The 27,998-nt window shown below is 37.9% G+C and overlaps 3 protein-coding genes across 6 annotated transcripts in view; 2 read left to right on the plus strand and 1 right to left on the minus strand.

Moving 5' to 3' along the window:
- LOC145333029 (uncharacterized) overlaps positions 1 to 2,016 on the plus strand; it is a 243,153-nt gene extending 241,137 nt beyond the window's left edge. The window contains exon 24 of the mRNA XM_080178178.1: positions 213 to 2,016. Within this exon, the coding sequence (XP_080034304.1) occupies positions 213 to 245 (33 nt within the window). The 3' untranslated portion in view covers positions 246 to 2,016. The remainder of the gene's footprint in view (positions 1 to 212) is intronic.
- A 2,360-nt stretch (positions 2,017 to 4,376) lies between these two features.
- Positions 4,377 to 27,998, minus strand: part of msps (msps cytoskeleton-associated protein 5) — a 49,453-nt gene continuing 25,831 nt past the window's right edge. The window contains exons 35-53 of one of the 3 annotated variants that reach the window (XR_013884415.1): positions 16,777 to 16,857; positions 16,191 to 16,305; positions 15,574 to 15,872; positions 15,166 to 15,236; positions 14,886 to 14,930; positions 14,339 to 14,465; positions 13,692 to 13,819; positions 12,010 to 12,085; positions 11,392 to 11,477; positions 10,710 to 10,801; positions 10,299 to 10,397; positions 9,757 to 9,882; positions 9,125 to 9,363; positions 8,741 to 8,829; positions 8,309 to 8,494; positions 7,758 to 7,892; positions 7,216 to 7,321; positions 5,463 to 6,029; positions 4,377 to 5,161 (exon numbers count right to left, since the gene is read on the minus strand). Coding sequence is in view for 1 of the 3 variants with exons in the window: in XM_080178179.1 (XP_080034305.1) it covers positions 5,883 to 6,029; positions 7,216 to 7,321; positions 7,758 to 7,892; positions 8,309 to 8,494; positions 8,741 to 8,829; positions 9,125 to 9,363; positions 9,757 to 9,882; positions 10,299 to 10,397; positions 10,710 to 10,801; positions 11,392 to 11,477; positions 12,010 to 12,085; positions 13,692 to 13,819; positions 14,339 to 14,465; positions 14,886 to 14,930; positions 15,166 to 15,236; positions 15,574 to 15,872; positions 16,191 to 16,305; positions 16,777 to 16,857 (2,247 nt within the window). In the remaining 2 variants the exon portion in view is untranslated. Of the gene's footprint in view, positions 6,030 to 7,215; positions 7,322 to 7,757; positions 7,893 to 8,308; positions 8,495 to 8,740; positions 8,830 to 9,124; positions 9,364 to 9,756; positions 9,883 to 10,298; positions 10,398 to 10,709; positions 10,802 to 11,391; positions 11,478 to 12,009; positions 12,086 to 13,691; positions 13,820 to 14,338; positions 14,466 to 14,885; positions 14,931 to 15,165; positions 15,237 to 15,573; positions 15,873 to 16,190; positions 16,306 to 16,776; positions 16,858 to 27,998 lie in introns of all 3 variants that reach the window. The other 2 variants (XR_013884414.1, XM_080178179.1) reach the window with 2 other exon arrangements.
- LOC145333034 (uncharacterized) lies at positions 17,062 to 27,973 on the plus strand. Of its 2 annotated transcripts, XM_080178183.1 has the most exons (3): positions 17,062 to 17,258; positions 17,404 to 17,562; positions 26,185 to 27,973. In XM_080178183.1, the coding sequence occupies exon 3, from the start codon at positions 26,186 to 26,188 to the stop codon at positions 27,470 to 27,472; it is 1,287 nt and encodes a 428-aa protein (XP_080034309.1). In that variant the 5' UTR covers positions 17,062 to 17,258; positions 17,404 to 17,562; position 26,185; the 3' UTR covers positions 27,473 to 27,973. The 2 variants fall into 2 exon arrangements, with proteins under 2 accessions (XP_080034309.1, XP_080034308.1); XM_080178182.1 differs by having other exon boundaries at positions 17,062 to 17,562.

Genomic DNA, 27,998 nt, shown 5'->3' on the forward strand with positions numbered 1-27,998 from the left:
ATTCAATGCAAGTCCCCAAAGTTGTTGAGCCAAAGAAAATGTTATTATAAAACTTTGGGGACTTGTGTAACAGCCCAATGTCCCCCGCCTCCCCATTATTTTTATTAACAGTGCAACTACTCTATAACTCTGGTATTCAAATTTTTATAACAACAATATCTTATTCGTTGGCTCAAAAACTTTATCATTAATTCTTATTTTTTTTATTTCAGGACGAAGAGGAGTTAGAAAATGGACGTTGTTAAACATACAAAAAAAAACGGTGAAAAGACGACAGAAAAAAAGTTTATTATCAAAAAGAAACTTAAAACCGAAAATCCGTGAAAAAATTTCGTGGATTTTTACAATACAAAAATCCGCAAAATAACAGAAAAATTATCTGCGGATTTTTCTTGAAACCTGCATTATTACAAACATTAAAAAATATGAGTTTATAAACAAGTTTTTTTTATATATTTATATTATATTTTAAATATATTATAATCAGTGAATATTATGTGGAAATTTAGCAAGCGTTTTAAATTATGCTATCCCCTTTATTTTATTTTATTATACTTTTATAACTATATATTATGAATTTTGTTTTTATATTGTTTTTTTTTGTAATTAATTTGTATATGCGGACACTTTGTTAAAGTCAAAACTGTAAAATGTCAAAATTTGAAGAACAGAATCTTATTTGATTGTCTAGTCCGGTCCTTAAACAAACAAAATGTTATAGATGCTCATTTTATTTATTTAGTTGCTCAAAACTGTTATAAATCTAACTAAACAATGATTATTGCGAGAAAAAAAAGTTACCATTATTTATTTATATCCTTAAAAGTGCTCTAATTTTACCCTGTTTTGTTAACCTAGTTCATTTAAGATTTGTAAGAATCTAGTCAAAATGAATTAAAAACCTTAATATAAAAATGTAAAATAACATATTTGTTAAAAAGTTATAAAAGTACTTATATATGTCCCCTATTTCTTATAAAGCATAATATAATAGCAATTATTGTTTTAACATATTTTTATATGCTCAGGAATATCAAAAATTATTATTTTTTTTATTAAAGTTATATTATTAACATTGGGAAATTTTGGCCCAATTTGTTTAAAAATTCTATTTTTATCCCACAGTAATTCCAAGTAGCAATATGTAGTAAAATTAACAATGAGAAAAAATTTAAATTATATGTAAATTATAAAAATTGATACAAAAACATGAAAAAATATAAATCTTTGGGCATGATTAGTTATTTAAAAATTTCAACAGGGCTAACTCGAAGTGATTTTGTATCAAAATCAATATTGTATGTAAAAAAATTAAATTTTGTCGTGTGTAAAAAGTAAAACATACAATTATTTTTCTCTGTCTATGCTTTTTTTAGTCTATTTGCAATATATATATTTAGTTTTGTATTTCTGTCTACTACAGGGTGTTCCATAAAAATGTTCTTTTCCATTTATGACCTTCTTCATTGTTCTATTTATTAAAAAAGAAGAATGTTTACTGTTGCTCTGTTCAAATTCCTCAAATATATAAAAAAAATCCGCCAAAAATAATATTTTTTAATAAGCTTATTTTGTTTTCTTGAATTTTGAAAATCATAATAAATGAAATGCTTATTAAAAAATTTGTAAAAATTTCTTTTTTTTAGATTTTACATATTATTTCGTTATTTTATTTTAAATTGACTTTTTGCTCTGAAAATTCTTTGTTTGCGGCAATTTTTTTATATACTTGTGTGGATATGTATAGAGTATCAGGATTTCTTCTTCTTTTTTGATAGATAGTGTGATAAGAAATTGTTACATTGTCCGAAAAGAAGTTTTTAAGGATCACCCTTAAATTTATAAATAAAAACTAGGAATCTAAAAATGAAAATTATTATCTTGGAAAAACTGTAGGGAAGACATATTGATAATCAAAATATTAGTTCTTTTTGTGTATTATTTTTAAGATGTCTTTTTTGCTACTTAATTATTTTGTATTATATTATATCTAATAAATAATTTAACTTAAAAAAATATTTTGAACTTTTTATTTAGTAGCGAAGCTGTTCTTTAACTTACTGTCCGTCCGTTTGTCAGACGCTAACACTAAAGAGAAAATGTTATTTGTCGGGCATGCAAGGTTGCTAATATGTTCATATCACATTTATTGGTCAGTTCGTTCCTCAAGTAGAAGGGAAATGGGTGGGATAAAGGAAGTGAAAAGGGGGTGACGTTTTTTTAGCCAGCTGTGAGTATCAAGTTGTTAATGTTAGGGTTTAATGCAACCATCTCGTAATTAGTGAGTAAATGGCAATTAACATTTGAATTTTGATCTGAAAGTTTGCATGAATTATCCTTGGTAGGTCTATTTTCCTTAAATCGAACAAAAAGTTGGAAAAAGTAGCAGTCAAGCCGGTTTTTGGCTATTTTTAGGACAAATCCATCATTGGAATCAACTTTTTGAATGATAGTTTTACATTATTTGGTCTATAAATGATATTCTTGGCATTTTATAGCTTCTAACAGCCTTTTTTAGTCGATTCTAGCTGTTAAACAGCTGGTACTAGAAATTTTTAAAAAGTTTTTGGGTGTTATTATCGATATTTTTTCCGTAAAAAAAAACCAAAACGGCTAAACGGCTGAGCCGGCAGCCGTTACTTTTCCAACTTTTTATTTGATTTAGGGAAAAAAGACCTACCTACTCATGCAAATTTTCAGATCAAAATTCGAATTCAAAGTGCCATTTATACATTGATTACGAGATGGTTGCATTAACCCCCCCCCCCCCCTATCGATTATAACAACTTAAATATTAAACTTTATTTTTTTCCCTCTAATCTTAAGAATAACCTTGAAATCGCATGTAAGGAAAAATAGAGAAAAACATGGCAATAACACGCAAATTTAAGGGGAAAAAGTACGTCAATGTTTGTCAAAATGTCGGGATTATATCGAAATGCAAAGGTTTCTGGCTTTAACATAATTGTGGTCGTGGCTGACATAATATCTGACATAATTCTTTAATAAGAGAGGTCTTAATAACAGATCTATCTATAATACAAAGTAGAACGATGTCTGTCTGTTTGTTTGTCTGTGGCGAAGGATCTCGCTAACCGCTGAACCGATCGGGTTCTCCTTTACAGGGTAGCTTCTCATAGGTCCCGGGAAAGTTTATAACTATTTTCTTGGGGGGTGGGACACCCCCAACCCCCCAAAAAATGAAAAATACCCCCCAAAAATAATTTTTTTTCTTTTAAAACTAAAATTAAAATAGTGGGGTCGACTAAACCCCCCCCCCCAAAAAAAAAAAAAAAATCCTCACCCCCCAAAATTTTTTTTTTATTTTAAATCTAAAATACGAAAAATTGGTTTGATCAAACCTCTTGGGGCAAAGCCCCTAGAGGCTAGGGGCGAAGCCGCTAGTAGTATTATATACTAACAACTACCTTCCTGAGAAGGTGAGAAGACTTGGCTGTGTTAACATAAGCGACACCATTGGTTAATTTTCAATGACCCAATAGAAGGGTTGCACAAGGTGGTTGCTATGGGAAGATACAGTTAGTTAACTCTTTCTCCCTCTAGTGTTTTACTCTAATGTCTTACTCTTAATAACTAAAGGCGTTAAGAATGGTTTGTACTGCTACTATATCAGGTGCGCAACACAAGTAGTAGGGGGGAATGCCTAGGCCCAGAACAGGCTCAATTCATTACCATACAAAGATAGGACTTGCGCAGTTTTTAATTCCTATCTTCGAATAAGTTGGGGGGGGGGGGGGGGAAGTTTTGAAACATTTGCGTAAACAGTGAGTATAGGCTTTATCTTTGGACTGAGAGGATAGGTTATTAGGGATAAAATCTTTCTTACATGATAAATTTTTCCCAAGTTTTAAGACTTTTTGGATAGGCCTCCAGGTTTAGGAGCTGCAGGCCTCCAGGTTTAGGATGCAGGCCTCCAATTGGTCACTGGACGGGTAAAAATTTTAAAAAGTTTGAGAGGTCAACTTAAAAAACAAAATATGCATCTTTTTAAATGTTATTTACATATTTGAAGGAAAAAGATGCATATATTTTTTAAAAGTTTACTCTATCTCTTTCAAAAATACTTTAATTCTTATCTTTACCTGTCCAGACACCACCTGGAGGCCTGCAGCTCCTAGACCTGGAGGCTTATCCAAAAAAGCTTAAAACTTGGGAAAATTCATCATATAAGAATGATTTTATCTTTTATAACCTATCCTCTCAAAGATAAAGCCTATACTCACTGTTTAAGCAAATGTGTCAACCCCCCCCCCCCCCCCCCATTTGAATGTACCAATAAAAATATAGCGTTGTAGACGAAAAAGGTTAATTATAGAGCAGATGCTCGCTTAATAGGAATATCAAAATACCAGGAATTAATTATAAAATACTGTTTATTGTTATATTAATAAAATCACTTAGGTTACATAATAATTATACTTTAGATTAAATCACATGGTTACTTATTACTTTAACATATGAAGCGGGGATTATTGAATACATCTCGTAATTAAAAGATTGGGGACTTTTTTTACGAGAACTTTACAATAATCATCGCTCCCATTTACATCATTTTATATTTGGCCGCTGAAATTTATTTTCAAGATTTTTATAACCTGTACTATTTGACATAGCAACTTTGTTCAAATCTGGAAATATTTCTTGGCGACCATTTGTACGGTTACCGTACATTGTTCAACTATTTTCCGGTATTTTTTATGAATTGAGACATTATTCATAGATTTTTGTCAAAAATTAAAAGATTTTTTTTAAATATAAAAAACTAAAATTCAAAGTTATCTTTTCATTAATTTTTTATGATAAATTATTAATAAAAGTTAAATAGGCGATATTATATAACACCAAAGTTCTTAAACTTTTTAATAAAATATAAATGCATAGAACAAATTAAGCATAATTTCATAATTTTAAAACTGGTTTTAGTCATAAATGGAGGGAAAATAATAGCACTTTTTATTTGAATTTAACTAAATCTGTAACATTTATACTACTTTTAGAGGTCCATGTAGTTATATTGAAACTATTTTATGCTATATTCAGGTTTTAATCTAATTTTGACAATGCTTTTTAAGACAGTAACATAATAACTTGGCAGTAATAAGATACAAGTGGTATAGTAGTAAGTCACAGAGTTGCTTCGCTATATAAAAAAAGTGAACGTTACAAGCACAGGGTCAGGGTTAATACTATTTTTTTTAGTTATTTTCGTGTGACCCTGAACATGTAACACTCACTATTTTAGAACGGGAGTTGGGACATTTATACCACCTTCGCCAAAATTAAGTATTGTTTGCTTTGAGACCTATTAAATCTATTGACCAAAATAAGTGATTTCAAATTTTTTGGGCATATGCTCATATGGAAAATTTTGGCAAAGGCAGTAAAAATGTCCAACACATTTTTTTCTACCAATATGGTTTAATCTAACTCTAGAGTAGTACCTAGTCTTTTATTTTTGCATGGGGGGGGGGGGGGGGTAGTTGGTTGGTTAACTGAGGGGTGTTAGAGGCATTTGTGGCTGATAAATTAATGTTAATAAGGTCAGGATAAAATGGCATTTTCGAGGATTTAAGTAACAATTTAATTTTGTCATGCCTAAACTAAGATTTTGGCAAGATGATTAAAGAAGCAATTTTTATAAATAAGAATATTTAACTAGAAAAAAAAATAATTTTTCTAAACTTTCTTGATTAATGGTACATTATAAAGAATTCAACAGAGGGTATTTGTTGATTTAAGTCTGTGTCCAAAGTTGATAGGACAATTCAACCAGAATTTTCATCAAAACATAAAAATCACAATTTAATTACTTTGTTGTTTGTATTAGTCACAGTTATAAAAAGTTTCAGCTAAGTTTTTTTTTAGTAAGCGGCTTGGTTTTTAATTCTTGCCAGTCGTTCTTTTAGGTCTTCAACGTCTGGCAGCTGCGGCCGCGGCTGTCCTGCAGCACCAGAGCTGCCAGAATTGCCGTTTCCAGATCCACCGTTCTCCAGCAGGGTAGTTGGGTTCTGAAAAACATTAAAATTTAATTAATTTATTTATTTATATTTTAAGAAACATAATAGTATACCATGCAGAAATAGGTTTTACACAAGTGTAAGTAAAGTTTAATGGACGACCACTCAAAAAAAGGAGGCAGGGGGGAGGCAGAAGTACAACTTAGTGAAACCAACCAAAAATCTAAAGGATTTTACTAATAAAAGGGATAACGCTTAGCACTCAAATTTATACCTAGTTGCCTTTTTGTCAGGGAGGAGTGGGACATTTGACTGTAAATTACATTAGTAATCGACTCATTAATTTAGTTCAATAATCATAATCTTCTAAAGGCGCTATTTATTTATAATTGCAGATGTATCTAATGTCCTTTGTCTTATCCCTAAAAATACAGCAAGGCCCTAGAATTTGCATAGTAGTTGTAGTAAATAGTAATCGAAACTGTTAAGCCCCTCTCATTCCACTAATAAAAATGGGGTACTGCCACTTTTACTACTAGCAAAAATACAGCCACTGTGTTTTTGCTGTATTTTTTGGCAATATTTTTTATCCATTGTCAAATTACACCTTTTACTGCTGTCATAAAAATGACATTTTGTGTACCTATTGTAAATTGTGCAAATATCTGTTTCTCGATATATTATTTCACTCAGTGCTTATACAGTATAAAACGACACAAAAGAATAAACTGTTAAGTAGGCAAATGAGAAATAGACGGCCAATTAAATATTATGACAATCTGCAGAACAGGCGCAGGTAAAACTGAATTTAACCGCAGACTCAAAGAATTCAACAATCAACAGCCTGGCAGTCGTTTTTTCAATGTTCCCCAATGGAAACAAGTTGCATATAACCCTTTAAAACTGCAGATAAGAAGCCCTTAAAATGATTGGCTGATCAACCTTTGGAAAATGTAAATATGTCCATACTCATTTACTTACTCCATTAATGTCTTGTCATTTTTTACCTGTAAACACACATATACAACAACATCTAGTGCAGAAGAAGAAGTACAGAAGGACATCTAGTGCTCAATATTACAACTAGATTTCTTACCCTAATTCTATAAGAACCATAAGCAGCCGCCGCAGAGGGATGTAACTGCAAGGAATGTCTTGTGATAGCACCACCACCAACTTGGGTTGAGTAGCCACAATTTTGGAGAAGCCTAGGTATGGATTTGTAAACTATATATACCTGATTTCTATCGGCACCGCCGCTACCGCCGTAGGCGGATGAATGACGGGTGTAGGCACTGTGAGCCCCGGAGGAGTAACCGCTGCTGGCTGTGGTTATGTTTTCCCTGAAAAACATTAAATTGTGTTTATATGGAAAATCTTCCTTTTACTTCTTCAATGTGGTTTCAAAGTGGCTTCGTTTACAAGGGTTCAATATTTTTTTGTTTGGGCGGTAGAGAATGAGATAGACATTTTCTAATGAAATATCTCTAAAAAGTTAAAAATGCTAGATTAGAAATCAATAATAATAAACAGATACTTAGATAGGATAGATAAAAAAAATAAGTAAAGAAAGGTCAGGCCAACTTTAACTATAACTAATAAAGTGAAAAATGATAAGAATAATTCCAGTTATGCTAGCCTCCGAGCCAACTACACTGGTACCGTTTCAATTTTATGTCCATAATACGATACGATGCATGATTTTTCAGAATGTACCAAAACCGGTTCTAATTTAGCGGATATTAATCGGTTTCAAAGCCATACTGGAAAGATAATTACCTATAGGCTTGGATACCAGTCGAGGAGCTGTACTCTTTGTACCTCGATTCCTGGGACGTGTATGAGGAGTGCTCCTGCAGGTTTGAGTCCCGGTTCTCCTGGTCTCCGGTATCCAGACCTCCAGCAGCGCGTAGTCTAAACAAGGACAATTGTGTCAGAGAAAGAGGGGACAATAGGCTGTTTAATACAATATTCCTTAAAGTTTCATAATCACGTTTTCTTATTTGGTTGTTTAACAACATTGTGGACGTTTTAATTTTTTTTTTGATAGGTTTGTTTATTAAGTGTCTAAATGTTTCAAACACTATGTGTGACATACAGAAGGGATAATTAAGTATATCATAATTGGGGATGTTCAAAAATTTATCGGCCATTGTCGAGGATCTCTGTCAGACTTCCCTGATTATGCTGAACCTCACTTAAATTTTAAACAAACAAATTGAAAAACTACTCCTCAATCCACATTTTATTTTTTTTTAAAGAGGGGTAGGTGACACTATCAGGGAAAAACGCAATGATTTTATATTCTAATTTAAAGCAAAAAAACTTACTTTTTTAGTCTTTCAAGGAAAACTAGATGGGTTGGTTGAGTATTGTTATCCTGCAGCACAGAACCGGTTCTTGCCTGTGTGCTCATAGTGTACTGTGCTGTACTCGACTGTTGTACAGTTGTACTGCTAATTCCACCGCGGGCCAATTCCTCCTCCACGTTTTTCAACCCACGATCAATGTAGTCCCTAAAACAAAACAAAAAAAGGTTAGGTATCACCTAAAAAAAAAATGTTTTGCCTATTTCTTGACATCAAAATTTAAGATATTCATATTGGGCAAACAAAAACATCAAGTAATACCTAAAAAAATCAAGTCATAAAATAAAAAATATGAGATACAAATACAATTAAAATAAGCAAAGTACACATTATCACACTCAATAAGATTTTGGTTTATATGCAATATGTGGGAAACCGCCGCAAAAAGTTTACCTGAAATAAGTGCTGGATTTAGCCAGGAAAGGTTCCAGATCAGCATGAGGATTGTCCTGCTTAAACTTGTACAGTTCTTTCAGGCCAATCTAAAGAGATAACTCTATCGGTAAAATAAAAATCATCAATTTTATGAATAATTTTTTATTTTGATATTCGTGGAAAATTGTCTGTAATACATAAATTTGCAGTGTGGGTGAGAACCGGTTCTAATCCAGCGGATATTACTCGGTTTCGAACCATACTGGATTTCTCTTTTTTAGCACATATATACTTACGTAGTACCCATTGAGTTATAGATTAGAAGCTTAATGGCGAGTAATATGTCTGGACAATATTACTCGAGTTTTATGTTTTGTCCGGGGCAGGTTTATGGCAATTTACCTTGCTAAGTTCCTTTTGTCCAATCTTCTTGAAAATATCCGCCAGTGCCTCGTGGTCAGAATTGGAAAATCGCGTCGATTTCTTTCTCGCCGATCCTTCTTCGGCCCCAGGAGCGGCGGCAGCAGATGATCCTTTCTTCGCCTTTGCCACGCCGTTGGCTAACAGCTTGCGGATGTAGGCAACTAGTTCGCTAGTGTCGGGGTTGGGGATGCGGTCGATGCTTTGCAGAATGTCTTCGCCTAAAAAAAACAAGGATTACAACATCCATTATTAGCGAAGCACAATAACTATAAGTATAAGGATTAAGTGAGTTATATAGCAGATGTTTAGTTGTCTATTATTATGTACTGTAAAAGCTTATCGGTAAAATCTTCACCAAAAATTAAGAAGCATATCTTTTTATCAGCCGAGAAAATCACATTTTTACTTTAGCGTTACGGACGAAAGGACGTACTAAGTGAGTTATAGAGTAGCTTAGTTTTCAAAAAGGGATACTTTCATGAAGTGTAATCTTACCTAATTCTTTATCGTTAATTGTCGTCATTGTCTTCCAGTAACTTTCTTAGACGGACTATCGGACATACCCTGCTTATAAAGTAGCCGCGATACTATAAATTACCACCAAATCTTACCTAATTCTTGGACTAAGGTATGAATAACTGTCTTGATGGTTCTGATGGGCGTGTCATCCGCCATTGTCTTGCTATAGGAGGCGGGGAAGGTCTCTAGGAACTGATGTAGGGCAACTAAAACTGGTCCTACAATATAAAATAATTGCTCTATCGATTTAAAATTTTGAACAAAGATTCCTGTTTCGTTTCAGAACAATTTATATTCGCAGAATAGTTATTTATCGCATCATATTATAAACAGCTTTCCGCGGATATAAAAATGTACAATTAGAAAAAAAAATACCTAATAAAACTGGTTTTAATCTTATGATAGTACATGCTTATATTTGTAAACAAAATGGCTAATGATATAGTATGATGCTCTACATGACTTTTCAGTTTGGCTAAGAACCGATTCTCATCTAACGCATATTGTCAGTTTCAAAGCCATTCTGAAAACTATTATCATTTCGAGAAATTCATTTCAGATAAGATGATTTTATAAGTGATTCCTAGGACGACAAAGAGCAGAGTAGCCGCGCTACTAATTAACAAGATCGCACCTGGTTCCATAGAGGGTAGCCAGGTGGGAAGGCCACGGATGACCTTCCAAAGACACTTCATGATATGGGTACAGTATTTCTCCGGCAGCTGGGTACTTCCTATACATTTTAGAACATTATTGTTAGAATTGTCCAATTGATTTAAAACTTTATATGCTTGTTATTGTGACAGTTAGGTACAATTTAGAAAGGGTAACAACTTAAAAATCATGACCAGAAAGTCAGTATGTCCATTTTTGATATGGATATAATGATCCTATTCACTAAAATTTTAGGATTATTGATTCATAGGCCGGACGACTTATCATTATGTTATAAGCAAAGCTAAAATTAAGTATCAAAATTATCGATTTAGTCTTAAGGGAAGCTTTACCTAGGCCCAGGGATGGTCTAATGCTATATTGTACTTACCAACGCATTCATGCAGAAGTTTAATAAGCGCCACTGTCACATTATTGTGGTTGGATTTATCCACAATCTTTACTGTCAACACATTCCACGCCCTAAAACAAAATAATACATTAGAACCGGTTCTAGGCCATACAAAAAATATTCATGTATTGTATTGAATCTATTATGGACCCATGTCTGATGATTTTCCATACTAATGGGATGAGCGAGTTGTGGACTGCAAGGTTAATGATGTTAGTAAGAACTGTATTTGGTTCTATATGTTTGATCATGATGGAAGAAATAACGTCCAGTCAAATTGAATTAGATTTTTAGACTGTTTGTTAGCCTCGGTAACTTCCTGGGTAGTTATCTTAACTAAGTTTTCTTCTAGTTGGCCTTGCTTACTTTTTAGGTTTTTTTCTCATCTGCTTGCAAATTGTTTTCTGCTACTTGGCTGTGTTACTATTCCCGTTACCATTAGATTTTTTTCAAAGACACAGTTGAGAGTCGGCACAATGTACAGTTATTAAAACCTTTCTCCTTAAACTGTTTTACTCTCAATCCCAAAACTTATTAAAACCACGAGAATACCTGCCCCCCCCCCCTTTTATTTACATATTTTCAAAAATAAGGGGTTGGTGCTTTTCTGTGCTCGACAAAGCAATTTGAGGGAAATTACTGACAAAATAATTGTAATCACCTGATAAGTTGGGCGCCTTGACTAAGATTAACAACTACGGGATCATTTAGAAGAAGGACTATTATGTTCATCAGATCATGTAACACCTAAACAATCATAGAAGTTTTTTTTATTTGAAACGCAAAAAAACCGGTTATGTTCTTTCATCCTATACAGACGAACAAATATTTTTAGTCGATGATTATTGATCATTCCTCTTTCAAGTTTGTTTTTAAATTGAAAAACTAGAATTTTGTTTTTCTAGGGGCGATTTCTCTTGGCAGGGTGGTGGTACCGGGCATCTCTCAAAATTGCTATAAATCTTCTCAGGTCCTATGCGAAAAATAGTCGCCAAGAGAATCGGGTCAAAATAGATCATGATTCGAAAACTAGATGATTGAATAGTTATTTCTTGCATCGTATTATAAACAGCTTTCCACAGATATAAAATATACATACGAATAAAACCAGTTTGAAAAGCTAACAAAAACTGGTTTCAATCGTATTATTGTACTTTCTTATATTCGTAGAAAACTGGATAAGATACGATGCTAGACTAAATTTTTCATTATGGCTGAGAACCGGTTCTAATCCACCGGATATTAATCGGTTTCGATTAAAAAGAGTGTCTGTACTAACCTGTGTACTAGCTTTCCTGACAAGTTCTCTGTTACCATACAGGGTCATCAGCACCATGGTCAGGTATTGGAGGGTTCTAAAAAGAAAATGGTAAATTAAGAAAGTTCTCTGTTACCATACAAGGTCATCAGCACCATGGACACTGTGGACAGATATTGGAGGATTCTAAAAAGAAAATGGTAAATTAAGAACGTTCTCTGTTACCATACAGGGTCATCAGCACCATGGTCAGGTATTGGAGGCTTCTAAAAAGGAAATGGTTAAGTCAAAATAATCAATAATAAAAAAAAAAATAATAAAAAGTAGCTCAAATACCGAAAGAAGTTATATGATCTATGTTTTGTAAAATAACAAAAAAGATAAGTCCCTGCACTAAAAACAGTTAAGATATTTAATTTCAAGTATTTCATATTCATTTTCATATTCAAAATTGTTTAGCTTAGTTGTGTCAAGCACATATTTGTTCTACCTCCTGATATTTCTAACTGTTATAAGAGATCTCAAGGTACAGACAGATAAACAGACATTCTATCGACATAGTATATCAAAATAAGGCTTTGTTGAAGTCCAACCTACCTTAAACTTTCATTTTCATAACTACAGTGTGTTTTTTTTATGAGAACTTTTTTGAAAGCAATTTTACCCCACTTATAGTTATCAGAATTTAATGATTAATGGCTTATTTTCTTCGTTTTTTAAGGCAATTATAAGGACAACAAAAAAATATTTCAGTTTATATTTTAAAAGTACAGTAAAATCTAAAATTCAAAACTTAGGTGTCAACATATAAAAATGGTTTTAGCGCATTTTTCTTTAAAAAATGGATTTTCTGTAGTCGACTTTGGGGGGCCAGTACTCCCTCCCTGGTTGAGATATGACCTTCAAACTTTGATATGTTATAGTACATGTCCTTAATAGTATCTGTATACATTTTTAGCTCTATATCTCAACTTTGAAGTGTTTAGCAGCCATTCTTGCAAAAGGTTGATTATTTGAGCATAAGAAAAATGCGCTAAAACCATTTTTAGATGTTGACACCTAAGTTTTGAATTTTAGATTTTACTGTACTTTTTAAATAAAAACTGAAATATTTTTTTGTTGTTCTATTAATTGCCTTTAAAAACGAAGAAAATAAGCCATTAGTCATTAAATTCTGATAACTATAAGTGGGGTAAAATTGCTTTCAAAAAAGTTCTCATAAAAAAAAACACACTGTAGTAGGATCTCTGAGCTTTTTGTTCAGCATATATTTGTATTTTCTACTGATAAAATCGGTCTAGTCGTCATAAATATTTTTAGGACAGACATACTTTCTACCTCTTGACAAATGCTTTGTTGAAGTCAAACCTACCTTAAACTTTCATTTTCATTGCTGGTAGGATCTTTGAGCTTGGTATCCAGGACATATTTGTACTGCTTACTTACACACTAAAAACCTTATTATTCCAGCCGTCATTAAGATCTTTAGGTACAGACAGACTTATTGCCTCTTGACAAATGCTTTGCTGAAGTCATACATACCTTAAACTTTCATTATCATTGCTAGTAGGATCTATAAGTATCCCTAGAACCGACTGATCTAATCACTCTAGCTATTCAAGTTACGGACAGAAACAGCACACAAAACAGACACACAACCTTTTAAATTACTATTACAAATGCTTTGCTGAAGTCAAACCTACCTTAAACTTTCATTTTCATTGCTGGTAGGATCTCTGAGCTTGGTATCCAGGACATATTTGTACTGCATACTGCACATGGACACTAGGTGGTCGATACACGGTCCAAACAGATCTGATTTGGTGTTGTCCTACAAATAAAAGATTATGCATATTTCTGTCCTTGTTTCATTTGTTTATTGTCATCAATTTCAATGATAACTGTATAACTTAAACTATAATTCCCTGCTGGGAAATTTGCCAATAAATGTGGGCGTTTTACCCAGGAAGGAAAAAAGACACTAGTCCCCAAAGTGTTATAATAACGTTATCTAATTTGTTGACTTGATAACCTTAGGGATTCTTTGAATTTTGATTGGTAGGTTCATTGAATGTCAAAAAATTTCAACCACTAACTGTAATCTATAGAAGGGGTAATCTTGAATATCATCATTAGGGATGTACATCAATTTATCAGTTAAAGTCTTATCCCCTTTTTTTCCCTGTTTTCACATTTTATTGTGTAAAGTCACTAAATACTAAATAACCCGTCACCCCTCTTATAAAAAATAAATAGATGTTCGTTTAATTTAAATATAGGGTGAAGGAAAAGACAAAAAAAAAAGAAATGAGATAATACTATTTAGCATAGCTACACTATATCTACTAACCTTAAGAAGTACGTCAATCTCTGCCAGGGCTCTGATACAAGACTGTGTGTCGGGATTTATGATCTGGGCTATGACCGTGGTCACGGCCTGGCGGTCCTCCTGTACCGTGCTGGTGTGACCGTTTCGACTGAAAAAATAAATAAAAAAACTATTGTATGTTTAATAGTGAATTCATACGAAAATACATTCTAAAAATCAGCTATCGCCAAGATTATTATTGGTAAAAAAATTATAACTAAAATCTTCCAACATTGAGAAAAATTTTGAGTTCATAAACCTACTATAATAAAATAAAACTAATAATATTCTGTGATTAATTTATAAAGACGCTATAAAAAAAAACCCATACATTTTCAAACAAGATTTAAATTTTTGAAGTCAAGTTGTTATAAATTCAGAAAAAAATAACATACCTATTTTGAGAGTAAATATGTTAAAATAAAAATATTTTTCTCTAAAGTGCGAATTTTCTTATAAGTTTCTGTTAATATAAATGTTTGTCTAGAAACAGGTTTTAAGCATTCATATAAAGATTTAATGATAATACCTGTGGTTAATATGTTCAGGTGACATCATTCTCTGAAGGCCAGTTCTAAAAAAAATTACAATTAAAATAAGATAATAAAGGTGAAAATTCACTTCAAGTCCACTTTTAATCCCATGTTTAAGAAGAAAAACAAACTTTTTCTAGGAGCAATTTCACTAGAGAGGGTTGAGGTACTCTCCCCAAAAATAGTTATCAACTTATCAGGGCCCAACGGTTCAGCGGTTAACGATACTTCGCTATAAACGGACAAACATCCTGTTACTTTTGTTTAAGGATTTACCTGGTTACAGGTAGGGCAATAGGTTCAGAGTTCATAATATCATCCAGGTTATGTTCTATCAACTTTGGACCCTGAACAAACAGTTTTATTTTAAAATTAAATAACTTTATTATCAAGAAAGGAGGGGACATAGATCTATAAATCATACTCCTGCCCATTTGTAAATTTTGGGTGTTTTTTCTATTATCCTTCAATATCTAAACTTATCCACCAATAATTTTTATCTACTGGAGGGGTAATTTTATTCATAATAATTGAGAATGTATACAAGTAAAGTTTATCGTCAATTGTCGTATATCTGGTTTTTAGATAAAATATGCAATAAAAAATACAATTGCTAACCATAATAACTAATAGCATGCGAGTTTTTAATTTTAATCACTTTTAAATTTTTGCTTATTTGCCTACCTCACTTAAACGTTCTTTATCTCCTTCAATCTTGGCCAAATCCAGGGAGAAGACCCCGGACACCGGCCGTGTCGCCGCCCCTCCCCCAATCCTTCCCCCCTCGGGAGGTGACCGCTGGTACCTTTGGCGCGGGTCAGAGGAGTCGGAGCCGTTAGAGGCAACTGACCCGGCCCGACCACCTGGCCCAACGTTGCCGCCAGCACCCGGTGGGCCTGGTCGTGCCTGTCCTGGGGCGCCGGGACGCGCCAAGCCCATTTTACTATGGCTGCTTGGCTTACGGCCGGACTCTTGAGGAGGTGCTGAAACAACAAAGATCAAATTACATAATTTAGTTTATTTTTGAAATTGAATAAAAATAATGCAAAAAAGCTTTTTTGATTACAACATTTCTGTCTGACAAAAACTGTTTTTTCTAATTTAATCTCTTTTTCATGAAAAAAGAGGTATAACAGTTCTCACTAAGATGAAATACCTATTCCTTTACGTTTTGATAATCTTCTTAAATTAAATAAGTGTACCTTATGTATTTTCAAATATGAAAGAAGCTTAATCATGAAGTACAAGATACAACAAAATTTAATCTAACAATAATTTGCCTCGCAAAATGTTTGTATTACCTTGTGGTTCTGGTTCTTTGGGCCTGTTCTTGGCAGATCTTTTTATTCTTTCTTCCAACATGGCCATATCCTTTTCAGGGATGTTGCCTATCATCTTATACAATCTCTCTCCCTCCTAAATAACACAAGATTAGTCTTCATGAAAACTGATGCCTTTTTGAATTAAAAGATAAGAGACATGTGAAGATATTCAAACTTCATAGAACGTCTAAAAATTATTTTATGAAACCATTCTTTTGGAGGTCCAAAAAGACAAGAAAGGTATATTAGTACAACTATATGCTTTCCCCCCAAAATTCATGAAAAAAACATCCAAAAATTCTCTATTAGTATTAAGTAATATGTAATTACACTAAAATGCACTATTACCTACTCTTATTTTGTTAATGTTATTTGTTGTGCTTTATCTTTTATAAATATTAATTCCCTCGAAGTGACTTTTTGAGCACAGAAAATCCTCTCCTCCTAATATTTTGTTAGTGAATTTTTTTCAATATTGATTGTTAGGTTAGGTATTATTCGGTACTTGATACCTCCGCTGTTATAGAACCCGCAGCGGTTAGGAAAAAAACAAACAATGTTTTACCTTAAAATAAGCTTCTGTTACGGCATTGAGTGCTGCATTTCTAACACTTGTATCTCTGTCTGCTATTTGCTTGGCTATTTCCTAAATATAAACATAATTTAGTGCTATGTTTCTAACACTTGTATCTCTATCTGCTATTTGCTTGGCTATTTCCTAAATATAAACATAATTTAGTGCTATGTTTCTTACACTTGCGTCTCAATCTGCTATTTGCTTGGCTATTTCCTAAATATAAACATAATTTAGTGCTATGTTTCTAACACTTGTATCTCTATCTGCTATTTGTGTCATGTACGCTAATGTATGTACACTTTCAGGCCACCAAATTTGGAGAAGAACAGAGGCTGCCTGCGGCTCACTGCGGCAGACATCATAATTTCGCGGTTGCAAATAGCAAATTACAGATTTTCATTTTTCAGACCGCTTAATTATAATGTCTGCCGGCTCTTTGGAAAACTAAGCTGTCCAGAATTAACATCCAGGTACAGCTTAGTTCTTCAAATCATTAACCTTTCCACCTTCCCTATTAACAAATAATGTAATTGGGGGGAGGATAGGACAATAGCTTAGGCCGGGTGAAGTTTAGGTTTCCACCAAATTTCCCAAAATATAACTCTATTTGTTTAGGCCTAACATCAAGATCTTCCAATATTTCCAGACTCCATTAAATGCCCTGAGGCCCCGCCTGGAGACCCTAACCGTACTCCCGTCCTGGCCCCCTGCACCCTTTGGATAACCTCTGGTGAGATTGTGATAATTTGATCCTTCCCTGCATTACAGACCCAGGTAGTTTATTATTGCAAAAGCTGCTCTATAACTAGCCAATCTGTAAGTCTTAAGCCTCAAGGGGGATATAGCATCCTTCCCGCACATTGATGTTTACAGACTGTTAATCCTGTACAGCTGCTGAGGTGCTTTACAACTAAGTGCCACCCACCCATAGGACAACTCCTTGTCCTCTTATTTAACAATAACTGTTAAGTAATCCAAACCTGTTTTTCTCCCTACCCATAGGACAACTCCTTGTCCTCTTATTTAACAATATAGCTGTTAAATAATCCGTACCTGTTTCCCCCCTACCCCTTTTCACCTCCCTGATAGCTTGCGGTCCCTGCCATACTGCGCCATATTAAAGACATCAAAAATTCGGTGAAGGTTCTCCCCTCATCATTTATTTGTTGTAAAAACACAAAAATATAAAAACACCAAAAAAAAAAAAATATAAGCTAAAGAGAGGTTATAATTTAAATAAATAAATTAACAATAGCATTCAGTGGTCAATGAAGGAGATTTTTCTCACTAAACCGCCCGGAGCAATTACACGCTCAAGGCATAACACCCTCTATCATCCATCTAACTCACACCCCACCCCTTCTCACACCAAACGTTCACAATCCGACTCTGCGACTGTTGCGAGCCGTCGGCCTAAAACCGTCAGAGTTTTAGCCAAAAAACATAAACTCAACACCCCGTTTGAATTACGCGCCAAAAAACTCCTTAAAACAAAAAAAGCGCTACTTCAACGGCAAAAACCGGTTGACCGCAACTCTAGGCCCGTCGTTTCCTCACGCAGGCCCAGCGTTAGTCGCACCCCCCCAGGCCAAAACAGCCACCACCGTAGCCCATCCCCGTCACCTATCCGAGGATTCCCTACACCCCCTGCAGCTCCCCAACTACTTGCAGCCCCCCACTTACCCTCCTCACCTGTTGATCCACTGGTAGCTTTTCCCGTTATACATCCGTATAACGGCCTTTCACCACAAACCCCCACAACCCCTACAGATACTGAAGAGTTTGAGCTAGCCCCACAGCAACTAGATTGGGACAATTATTCCCCCATACCATCCTTCCAAAAATCAGCTTCAATTCTTGAAGAAGCTTTGGAACAACTCTATTCTGAAGATTTACAGAAAGAGGTTCAGGACGAGGTTTTTTATAACCCTGAACAGTTCCCATTACACGACCACCTCCCAGGCTCCGCTTATAACGCTTCTACATCGACACACAATATTAGTGTCGATCTATCTGCGCTTGTTACAGCACAAACCCCAACCATGACTGATGAGGCAACCAAACTCATCATCGAATGCGATGAGTGCATGATGATAGACGAAGACTGTCAGAGCATCATAAATAACCCTGACAGGTTTAGCATTGAAAAGCTAGACAATAGTCTATCATTGTTGGAAGAAAAAGCCTCGTCAATTCGCCACATCATAGCTTTCTTTCGCAACAGCCCAGACCCAAGGGTCACCGAAGCTGACATGAACAAAGCGTTACAGCTACGTATAGCCATGCGCTCAAAAATCGAGTTCATTCATGAACATCGCACATCACGTTTGAAAGCTCAACCGATTACGACGACTGCTGCTCCAGCAGTACCTCTCTCTACTTGCTCTGACGACTCGACTACCACTTCAGCAGTCGGATCCGAGGCAGGTACCTTACCATGTGATGGCCAAGTAATTGTGCCTCCAGCAGTTACGACTCAGGCCACAGCTGTTCCTGCTGCAACTATGCTCCAGCAAACAGCTCCCATCCCCAACCGCATAAATCCTACGACATATGCGGTAAAACAAGCAAGGGTAAAACAAAAAAGGGACCCCTTGCTTGTTGAGCTCGACGATCTCTGCGAAAAGTTCGGCGACCTTAAAACGACCGAAGTTAAGCAGTTAGGTCAGTTCAATAAACTTAATGCTCAATTCAAAGAGCTACTCGAAAAGGCACAGCGTTCCTTACATAAAGCCAAAACGCTTTGTGAGGACGCGATGCTTACGGACATGGAGGAAGATGCGACAGCATTGGATGCCCAGTCCACCACGCTCGAAACTGAAATATCCAGCGTGGAATCATACGTTGAACGCTTGAGGGACCGTTTCGGAGTGCCTATCTCAGGACACTCTTTCAATCAGCGTTCTTCCAACATTCCTATCCCTCACTTTTCTGGGGCCAAAACAGATAAACTTGACCTCTTTACATTCCAAAAGAAGTTCCAGATATACATCGACTCAATGCCTTCCATAGCAGAAGTCGAAGCATTGGAGATACTGAAAGAGAAATGTCTCCAAGGCAATGCACAGATGTTGTGCTCTGCCGAAAAATCCATTAAGGCCTGTATGAAGCAGCTGTCGTTCCACTACGGCAGCAAAACCAGCATCATAGCTAAACGCAAGGCCAAAATCATGGAACTTGGACCATGCCCTAAATACAACTGGGAACAGCAGATCACATGGATGGTAAAACTCCGTTCACTGCTTGCTGACACCCAAGAATTTGCAAAAGAAAATGACGCGGAGCAAACCTTGTATCACGGCAAAACAGATATTGCCAACTCCGTGTTGAATCTTCTTAAAGGCGACTACTTTAAGGAGATGTCTAGAAAATTCATGTTGAGTGCAGATGAGCACGGGGAAGAAGACGGCCAGTATTGCTATGAACAACTTCTCCTCTTTCTTGACTCTGAGCTCCGCCAGCTACAGTATCAGCTCAATCAACATGAAGGGGCATCCCTCCACACTGGCACCGCAACTTCTATCGGCAACAATGCCAACACAAACAGCGGCAGTTCCAGTAACAAACAGTCCAATCATGCTGGTAACAACCCGGGTCATAAAAACTCGAACCGGAGTAAACCAGCCTCCCAAACCTACACAGCCTCCACCTTCTCGGCCTCGGAGGACCCAAAACATCGCCAAAAAGGCAGGTTAGCCGACAAGTCGACTAAGACGCCCACTCCGCTCTTAGCATACACAGGTGCTGCTTCTAAGCCTGTATCGACTGATTGCGCGCTTTGTCAGAACAAACACACATATTTGTTCCAATGCCAGGTGTACATCAATACACCACACAAGGAGAAACGCCAACTCCACGGCAAGACAAAAGCCTGTCATAGGTGTCTCAGAATGGACGCCAACGTCAATTTCGACAATATTGACGAATGGTGGAACAATCACAAAAACGATTGTCGCACCACCTTTTACTGCCAAGCTGACAATTGCCAGTACGCATCCTCACACCGCGTGCAAAAACACATCCCCGCCTGCTCAATTCATGTGGAGCAGAATAAAAAGAGGTTAGGCGATTTCCGCAAATCATTGCCCAAGGATGTCCCTATAACATCTGGCAACCTTCTGTTCATGGATAACATAACCATGAACCTCCAAACCGCCGACACCACACCCGACGTTTCCGACCCCAACACTTTCCCTGATGTTGCTGCTCCCGGCATCTTCATGTGCCAAAACGTCCCTGATCTCTCCGGCAACCCGTTGTTTGTATTCTATGACAGCGGTTGTGGTACAGCCGCAGTTTCAGCTTCTGCAGCGGCTAGACTAAATGCCACAGAACACAGACCTGGACCCACCCTCATGAACGTAGCAGGTGGTAAAGTCGTCCATCTTCCCTATGGCAGTGACAAGTTCACACTGCCATTAGTCGACAGTGCCATGTCCGCAACTATAATTGCTGCAAAAATGGACACGCTGACGGCTCCATTTCCTCGTTGGGACCTCAAGGAGCCTTATGGTGACCTTGCAAATCATTACAAAGGCCACGAGCTCCTCCCTACCGTACCAGATGTCATTGGCGGAGGCCAAGTCGACATAATCCTGGGAATCAAGTACAATTACTTGTTCCCAATGCGCATCTGCTCATTGCCCTGTGGTTTATCTTTATACAGAAGCCCACTTAAGGGTATCGACGGCCACACAGGTGTACTTGGTGGCCCCCACAAGGCTTGGGCTAAAACAGCCGAGACTGTAAACTTTGTTGGTGCTGCTCTCTTCTTCACCAACGAGCTGTCTGCCTACCGCTATACCACTGAAACACTTCTGAACAGTGGCAGGAATTGGTGCGCGGATGACTCCAAAACCGACACCTTTCCGTATCCCCGTCCAATCACTGTTGAGGAAACAACAGACGAGGACGCTTCGCTGGATGTTCATACATACAGCACCAATATTCAACACGTCAAACGACATGAACGCAAGTATCTTGAGAGTGAAGAAATAGGCACTCAAGCACCTTACCGTTGCATAGGATGCCGTGGCTGCAATGACTGCAAAAACGGAGACATTCTGGAGGCAACCTCTCTGAAAGAAGAGGCCGAACAACTCCTAATAAAAAAGTCCGTCAAGTTCTCACCTGACGAACGCCGGATCGTAGCATCTCTTCCCTTCATTGCTGATCCGGTTAAGGAGTTACAACCAAACAAAAACAGGGCCCTCAAAGTTCTGGAGTCCCAGCTGCGAAAATTGCAGAAGGATCCAGAGGCCAAACTACAAGTTATGGCGTCACATGACAAACTAGCATTGAATGGCTATTCATGTGACATTGATGACCTATCCCCTGAGGAACGCGCCCTTGTAGACAATCTGCCAGGAGAATACTACCTCCCTTGGCGATTCGTCACTAAAGAAAACTCTCTTTCCACTCCAGTCAGGGTTGTATTTGACGCTTCTGCAACAACCTCGTCAGGTAAAAGTCTGAACGATGTCCTAGCAAAGGGCACAAACAGACTTGAAAAAATCTTAGCTCTGGACATCAATTTCAGAGCAGGCCCACATGCTTTCGCATGCGACATACGGATGGCATACAATCAGATTAAGTTGGATCCATCTGATTTCCGCTGGCACAAGTACTTGTGGGTTGATAGCCTTGCCCCTGGTGGCACCATCAGAACGCGCATCATGCGCACCATCATTTATGGGGTTAAACCTTCTGGCAACCAAACGGCAGAAGGTCTTGAACAGGTAGCTCAGTATGTCATGGACAACCATCCTGAACATACTGCAGGTGCCCAGGTTCTCAAAACCAAAACTTATGTTGATGATACTTCTGATTCAACAGACTCCGCAATTGAACTAGACAAAATCATTGCGGGAGTTAAATTCACTCTTGACTTAGCAGGCATGAGCGTCAAAAGCTTTGTCAAATCTTCAGCTGTACCTGAAGACACTGTGTCGAATGATGGCACACATGTTAGCTACCTCGGCTATCGATGGGCTCCACTTGCTGACACTCTCAGTCTGGACGTCAAACCTCTCTCGTTCGGTAAAACAAAACGAGGTAAAAGACCTCCACCAGTAGAAGGAAGTCTTGAAGAGGCTCTCCTACACAATTTCACAAAAAGAACAATCTTGTCGCAAGTTGCCTCTAACTTCGACCTTCTCGGACTCTGCACCCCCGTGACTGCTAAATTCAAAGCAGACTATCACGACCTCCTCTCTCACGCCACTGGTTGGGACGACGGTCTCCCAACCAAGTTGCTTCCCACATGGGTGACGAACATTGAAACGATGCAACAACTTGCGTCAGTTTCGTGCCCACGGTCCGTAATTCCGGCAAATTCTGAGCCCAAAGTTGATCTGTTAGTATCTGTTGATGCTAGTCAAAACATGGCAATCGTATGCGTGCATGTTAGGTCAAGGTCTCTCACAGGCGAGGTCACTGTCCGACTAGCTGCTGCCAAATCAAAGATTGTAACCGGTAGCACAATTCCTCGAGCAGAGCTCAGGGCAGCTGTTGTAGGCACCATTCTCGCAACAACCGTTGCCAAAAATCTCAAAAACAAGGTAGAAAAAGTCACCTATTTCACGGACTCTTCCGTTGTGTTGTCTTGGCTTCATCAAGATGCACGCCCTCTTTCTCTTGGCGTACGCAGCTGCGTCATCGAAATTCGCCGATTCTCTTCCCCAGACCAATGGCGACATGTTGAATCTGAAAACAACATAGCCGACTTGGGTACTCGTTTCCTCGCCACTATCAAGGATATCGATGCTAATTCTGAATGGCAAAACGGCAAACCCTGGATGTATCTTGATTACCAGGACATGCCAGCCCAATCCTTCCAAGATCTTAAACTGTCAATGGAAGCGAAGCAGGCCGCTGCCCAAGAGGTCAGAATCCTCCACGGTGATACGAAATCACCTCAGGAAAGAACGGCAGAGATAACCAAGTTCTCGAATTATCTCTACGACCCGTGCAAACGGTCATGGCCCAAGTCTCTCCGTGTCATGGCCATTGTTCGAAAATTCTGCTTTTTCGACTTCAAATCGTACCGTAATTTGAAGGCCCCCCCTCATCCAAATCCTCAGGTCGTCCAACTTTCGGACGAAGAAATCCACAAGGCGGAGAATTACTACTTTAGACTCGCTACTAAAGAAGTGCTTAAGTTCTCCAACTCAAAGGCCCACGGCAACAATGTCGTCACTGACGATGGCATTATCAAATACAATGGTCGTATTGTCGAGGGCACTAACATAGAAGACGTTGACAATATCATGCCTGATTTGTCTCCCCTCCACTTCGTTAGACCGATAGTCGATCGGTATAGCTTAATAGCATACTCCGTTATGCTGTACGCCCATCAAGAGCTTGCACTACACAGAAATGTAAACGCAACACTCTTAGAATCCAGGCACATTGCCTACATTCTTAATGGCAGAGATCTCTCCAAAGAGATCAGAGCGGCTTGCCCACATTGTCGTAGGTTCAAGGCCAAGCTACTAGAAGCTGAAATGGGACCAATCCATCAAAACAGATTGACCATTGCTCCCCCGTTCTACTACTGCCAACTTGACCTAATGGGTCCGTTCTTAGCTCACTGTGAACATAACCACAGATCCACAGTCAAGGTTTGGGGTCTAGTCTGTAGAGACCCAGCCTCATCCGCAACGGCTTGTTATGCTATGACGAAGTATAACACAGACGCTTTTCTTCAAGCTTTCCAACGATTCGTTCATCGTTATTGCTACCCTAAAAAGGTCTTCATCGACCCAGGTGCACAGCTCATCAAGGGCGTAGCAAAATCAGAGTTTTCCATGGCTGACATCACTAAAACGCTCAATGGAAAAAGCTGCAGCATAGAGTACGAGATCGGTCCCACTGCTGCCCACAATTATCAAGGTTGCGTGGAACGCTCAATCAAAGAGATCAAAACTTTGTTCCATGCAACATTCAACGGTCTCAAGCTGGACGTCATGTCCTTTGAGACCGCCTTTTCATACATTGCCAATGAAATAAACAACATGCCAATCTGCACGGTATCCAGAACGGAGGATATAGGTCACGCAGACCTTATCACGCCTAACCGTCTGATACACGGCAGGAATAACAGGCGTGCACCCACTGGACCAATGAGGGTAGAGCAACCATCCCGCCTATTGGAACAGATGGAACGCCTCTATCAATCATGGTGGCAGATCTGGCTGTATGAACGCCTTCCAGATTACATTCCAAGACCAAAGAAATTTGGCAAAACAGGTCCACAACCAAAGGAGATGGATATCGTCGTTTTCCTCCGGTCCCCAGATGAGTTGATTGGCGATCAACTCTGGCGCCTTGGTCAGGTCCTACACCTCATCACTTCTGATGATGGTATTGTCCGTCAGGTAATTATCCGTTGGCGGAAACACTGGAAGGAAGAGTTTCATGAAACCAGAAGAAGTGTCCGGCACATTGCCATCCTGTTCTCCGAGGACGAGCTCGCGCTAATTGACCAGATCAGATCCGCGGCCTCCAAGTGTGACGAGTCTTACACTTCGGAGCAACGCAAACAAAAAACCTCCCATTAAAACCATTCCTGTAACGGGATAACACAATGCATTGCACATGAGTTACACCCGCTAAACGTTGGCTGAAATTGCCGAAGATAATAATTTTAACTTCATTTGATACGCATTTCCAAGATTTGCATTTCTAATTTTAAACCTACTAATAAAGGCTGTAGTTGCCGAAGATAGTAATTTTACCCTCATTGACACGCATTTCCATGATCTGCATGCTTCAATTTTAAACCTACTAATAAAGGCTGTAGTTGCCGAAGATAATAATTTTAACCTCACAGACACGCATTTCCATGATATGCATTTGTGATAAATTTCTCATTCAAATAAATAAAGGCTGTAAGTGCCGAAGACATAAAAAACCTACCTATTAAATAAAGGCTGAATTGGCCCACCTCCCTGAATACGGCTGTAATTGCCTTACAAACCAACAATTAATATTAATAATGTTATTATTAAATATTAAATTACAACAAAAGAAGAATCCTACTTACAGGTTCACACACCTGTTAATAACGTTAATAATCATATTATTAAATGTTAAATTATAACAAGTAAATGATGATTAATGCCCTTAATAATTTTATTATTAAATGATGAATTGCCTCTAGAAGTTTAACCCACCTACGAGGATGATGGTTCTACATCAATAACCGATAAATTGATTCCAGCCGAAGAAAACCTGGATTAGTGTTATCAAATATTAAATTTAAATGTTCTTATATAATAATCATTATTTGCCAATCTTCCTTTAGCTTTACGAATGTTATAAACCATTGTAAACAATACACCCCATAAAAGCCTTCTCTTTCTCTTTTATAAACAAAATCTTTTTTTATTCCAGGATGGATTCCAACATTTCCGCCATCTCCAACAACGGCCCCGTTCTCAGCGCCCCTCTAACCAAACCGCTAGCTGTTGTTGAAAAAGATCTAAAGGAGAAGAGAAAGGAGCTGCTAGATCGACTACACCCAGGCTCCGTTACCCGAATTGAACCCGCTCTGTTCCAAAATGTCAACAACCCGGATATACGGGAGATGCTTGAAGCTGAAAATACATTATTGGAAGCTACCTTGTGCGCTCAAGAAAATATCAAAACTCTTGAAGAAAAAATTAACCAGGAACTGCACAAGATAGACGTCACTGACAACCAGGGTGGAAACTTCCTACCTAACGAGGAAGAATACGTTCAAATCCCGGCTTGGACTCTAAAAGGCACCCACTGTTCAAGTACCCGCCAGGTTAGGGAAGAGGCTCAGAAGAGAGCCCGCCTCGAGATATTATACAAACAAAAATTTCCCGAGGAGCCTAAACCCCCCCCGTGTAACATGGACAGTGAATTGACAAAGAGTATTGATAATCTCTATCAAATATTCCATGCTAGCCCAATGCCCACCTTCTTCGACAGATGGCACCAACTTGATCTGATACATGAGCTGCTTGGAAAGGATGATGTATCCGCCCCCAGATTCCAAAAAATGTACTCCCTTTACGTACAGGCGGAATACCTCAGAGGCAAGGAAGCAGCGATGGAAACCACACTCGCCCGTTTAGAGTTCCACCGTGAACAGAAGTTCTACGAATACAGAAAAAAGACTTCTGACAACATGCAAAATTCCATCAGCCAGATTCCAAAGCATAATAGTAAAATGCTCTACTGTAGAAATCAAGCTTGCCCTGACTGTAAGCACACCACCAAACCTTCTTTGAAAACCCACGGTCTCCAGAATTCTGGTTCAAGAAGGAAAAAACAAAAAGTTTCCCAGGTCAAACAGCAGGAACCCTCCACCTCAAGACAGCGCTCACGCTCCCGCTCGTCTACAAAACGGCGCTCGCCATCTAGGCGCCGTTATTCTACACGACACTATTCCCCAAAACGCCGTTCTTATTCTAGAAGGCGTTCTCCCCCGAGACAACGTTCACCTACACGACAACGGTCACCATCACCTGCTGTACGTCAAGACTACCGCCGACCAGCAGACTATGATGATAGATATGCACACAACCATATCAACACACCACAGGGTAGATACGTTCGTCACTTCCAAAGTGAGAGTCATCATGATAACACCTATGAACCCTCACGCCAGGACGGTTACGGCTATATACCTGTAACAGACCGTCTCTATTAAATCTCTATCAAAATTTTCTATTAAAAGGAAAAATGTGTCGATAAATAAAATTATATTTTCTCTCATCCTGTTTGTGCCGCTACAAGTTTCGTTTTATCAATTTTATCAAATTTTATCTAATTTCAGATAAAACCCAAACCACAATGAGTCTGCCATTCGACTTGCTGGCTAAAATTGGCAAGCCCTATGACCACCACAAATACATCCTGTATGAAGTCAGAGACATCAAAGGTATGTTAGAGTCCATCCGGCGTGGTATTCATGACCACACCCGGCTGTTCCCGGAGGATGTGGTAAACCGCCGTTACCTGGACGGTTTTGCCAGGCATATCGAGTATCTCGAGGAAGAGATTGATTCGTGGAGGATGTGGGCATTTAGTATGCCCCCAGAATTGGCCAGGCGCGAAGTCAGCATCCTTCGCTATGAAGTGCTGCTTCTTGCGTCAAAAATGGGCCCGGCCGTGGAAGCCCAGCATTTTGCCCTCTTCCCCGTCTGGAGCCCCCCCAAAACTACAACCCCCTGGCG

This window comes from Acartia tonsa, chromosome 12 (assembly GCF_053477335.1).
Source record: "Acartia tonsa isolate MP-2025a chromosome 12, ASM5347733v1, whole genome shotgun sequence".
In the NCBI taxonomy this organism is placed as follows: domain Eukaryota; kingdom Metazoa; phylum Arthropoda; class Copepoda; order Calanoida; family Acartiidae; genus Acartia; species Acartia tonsa.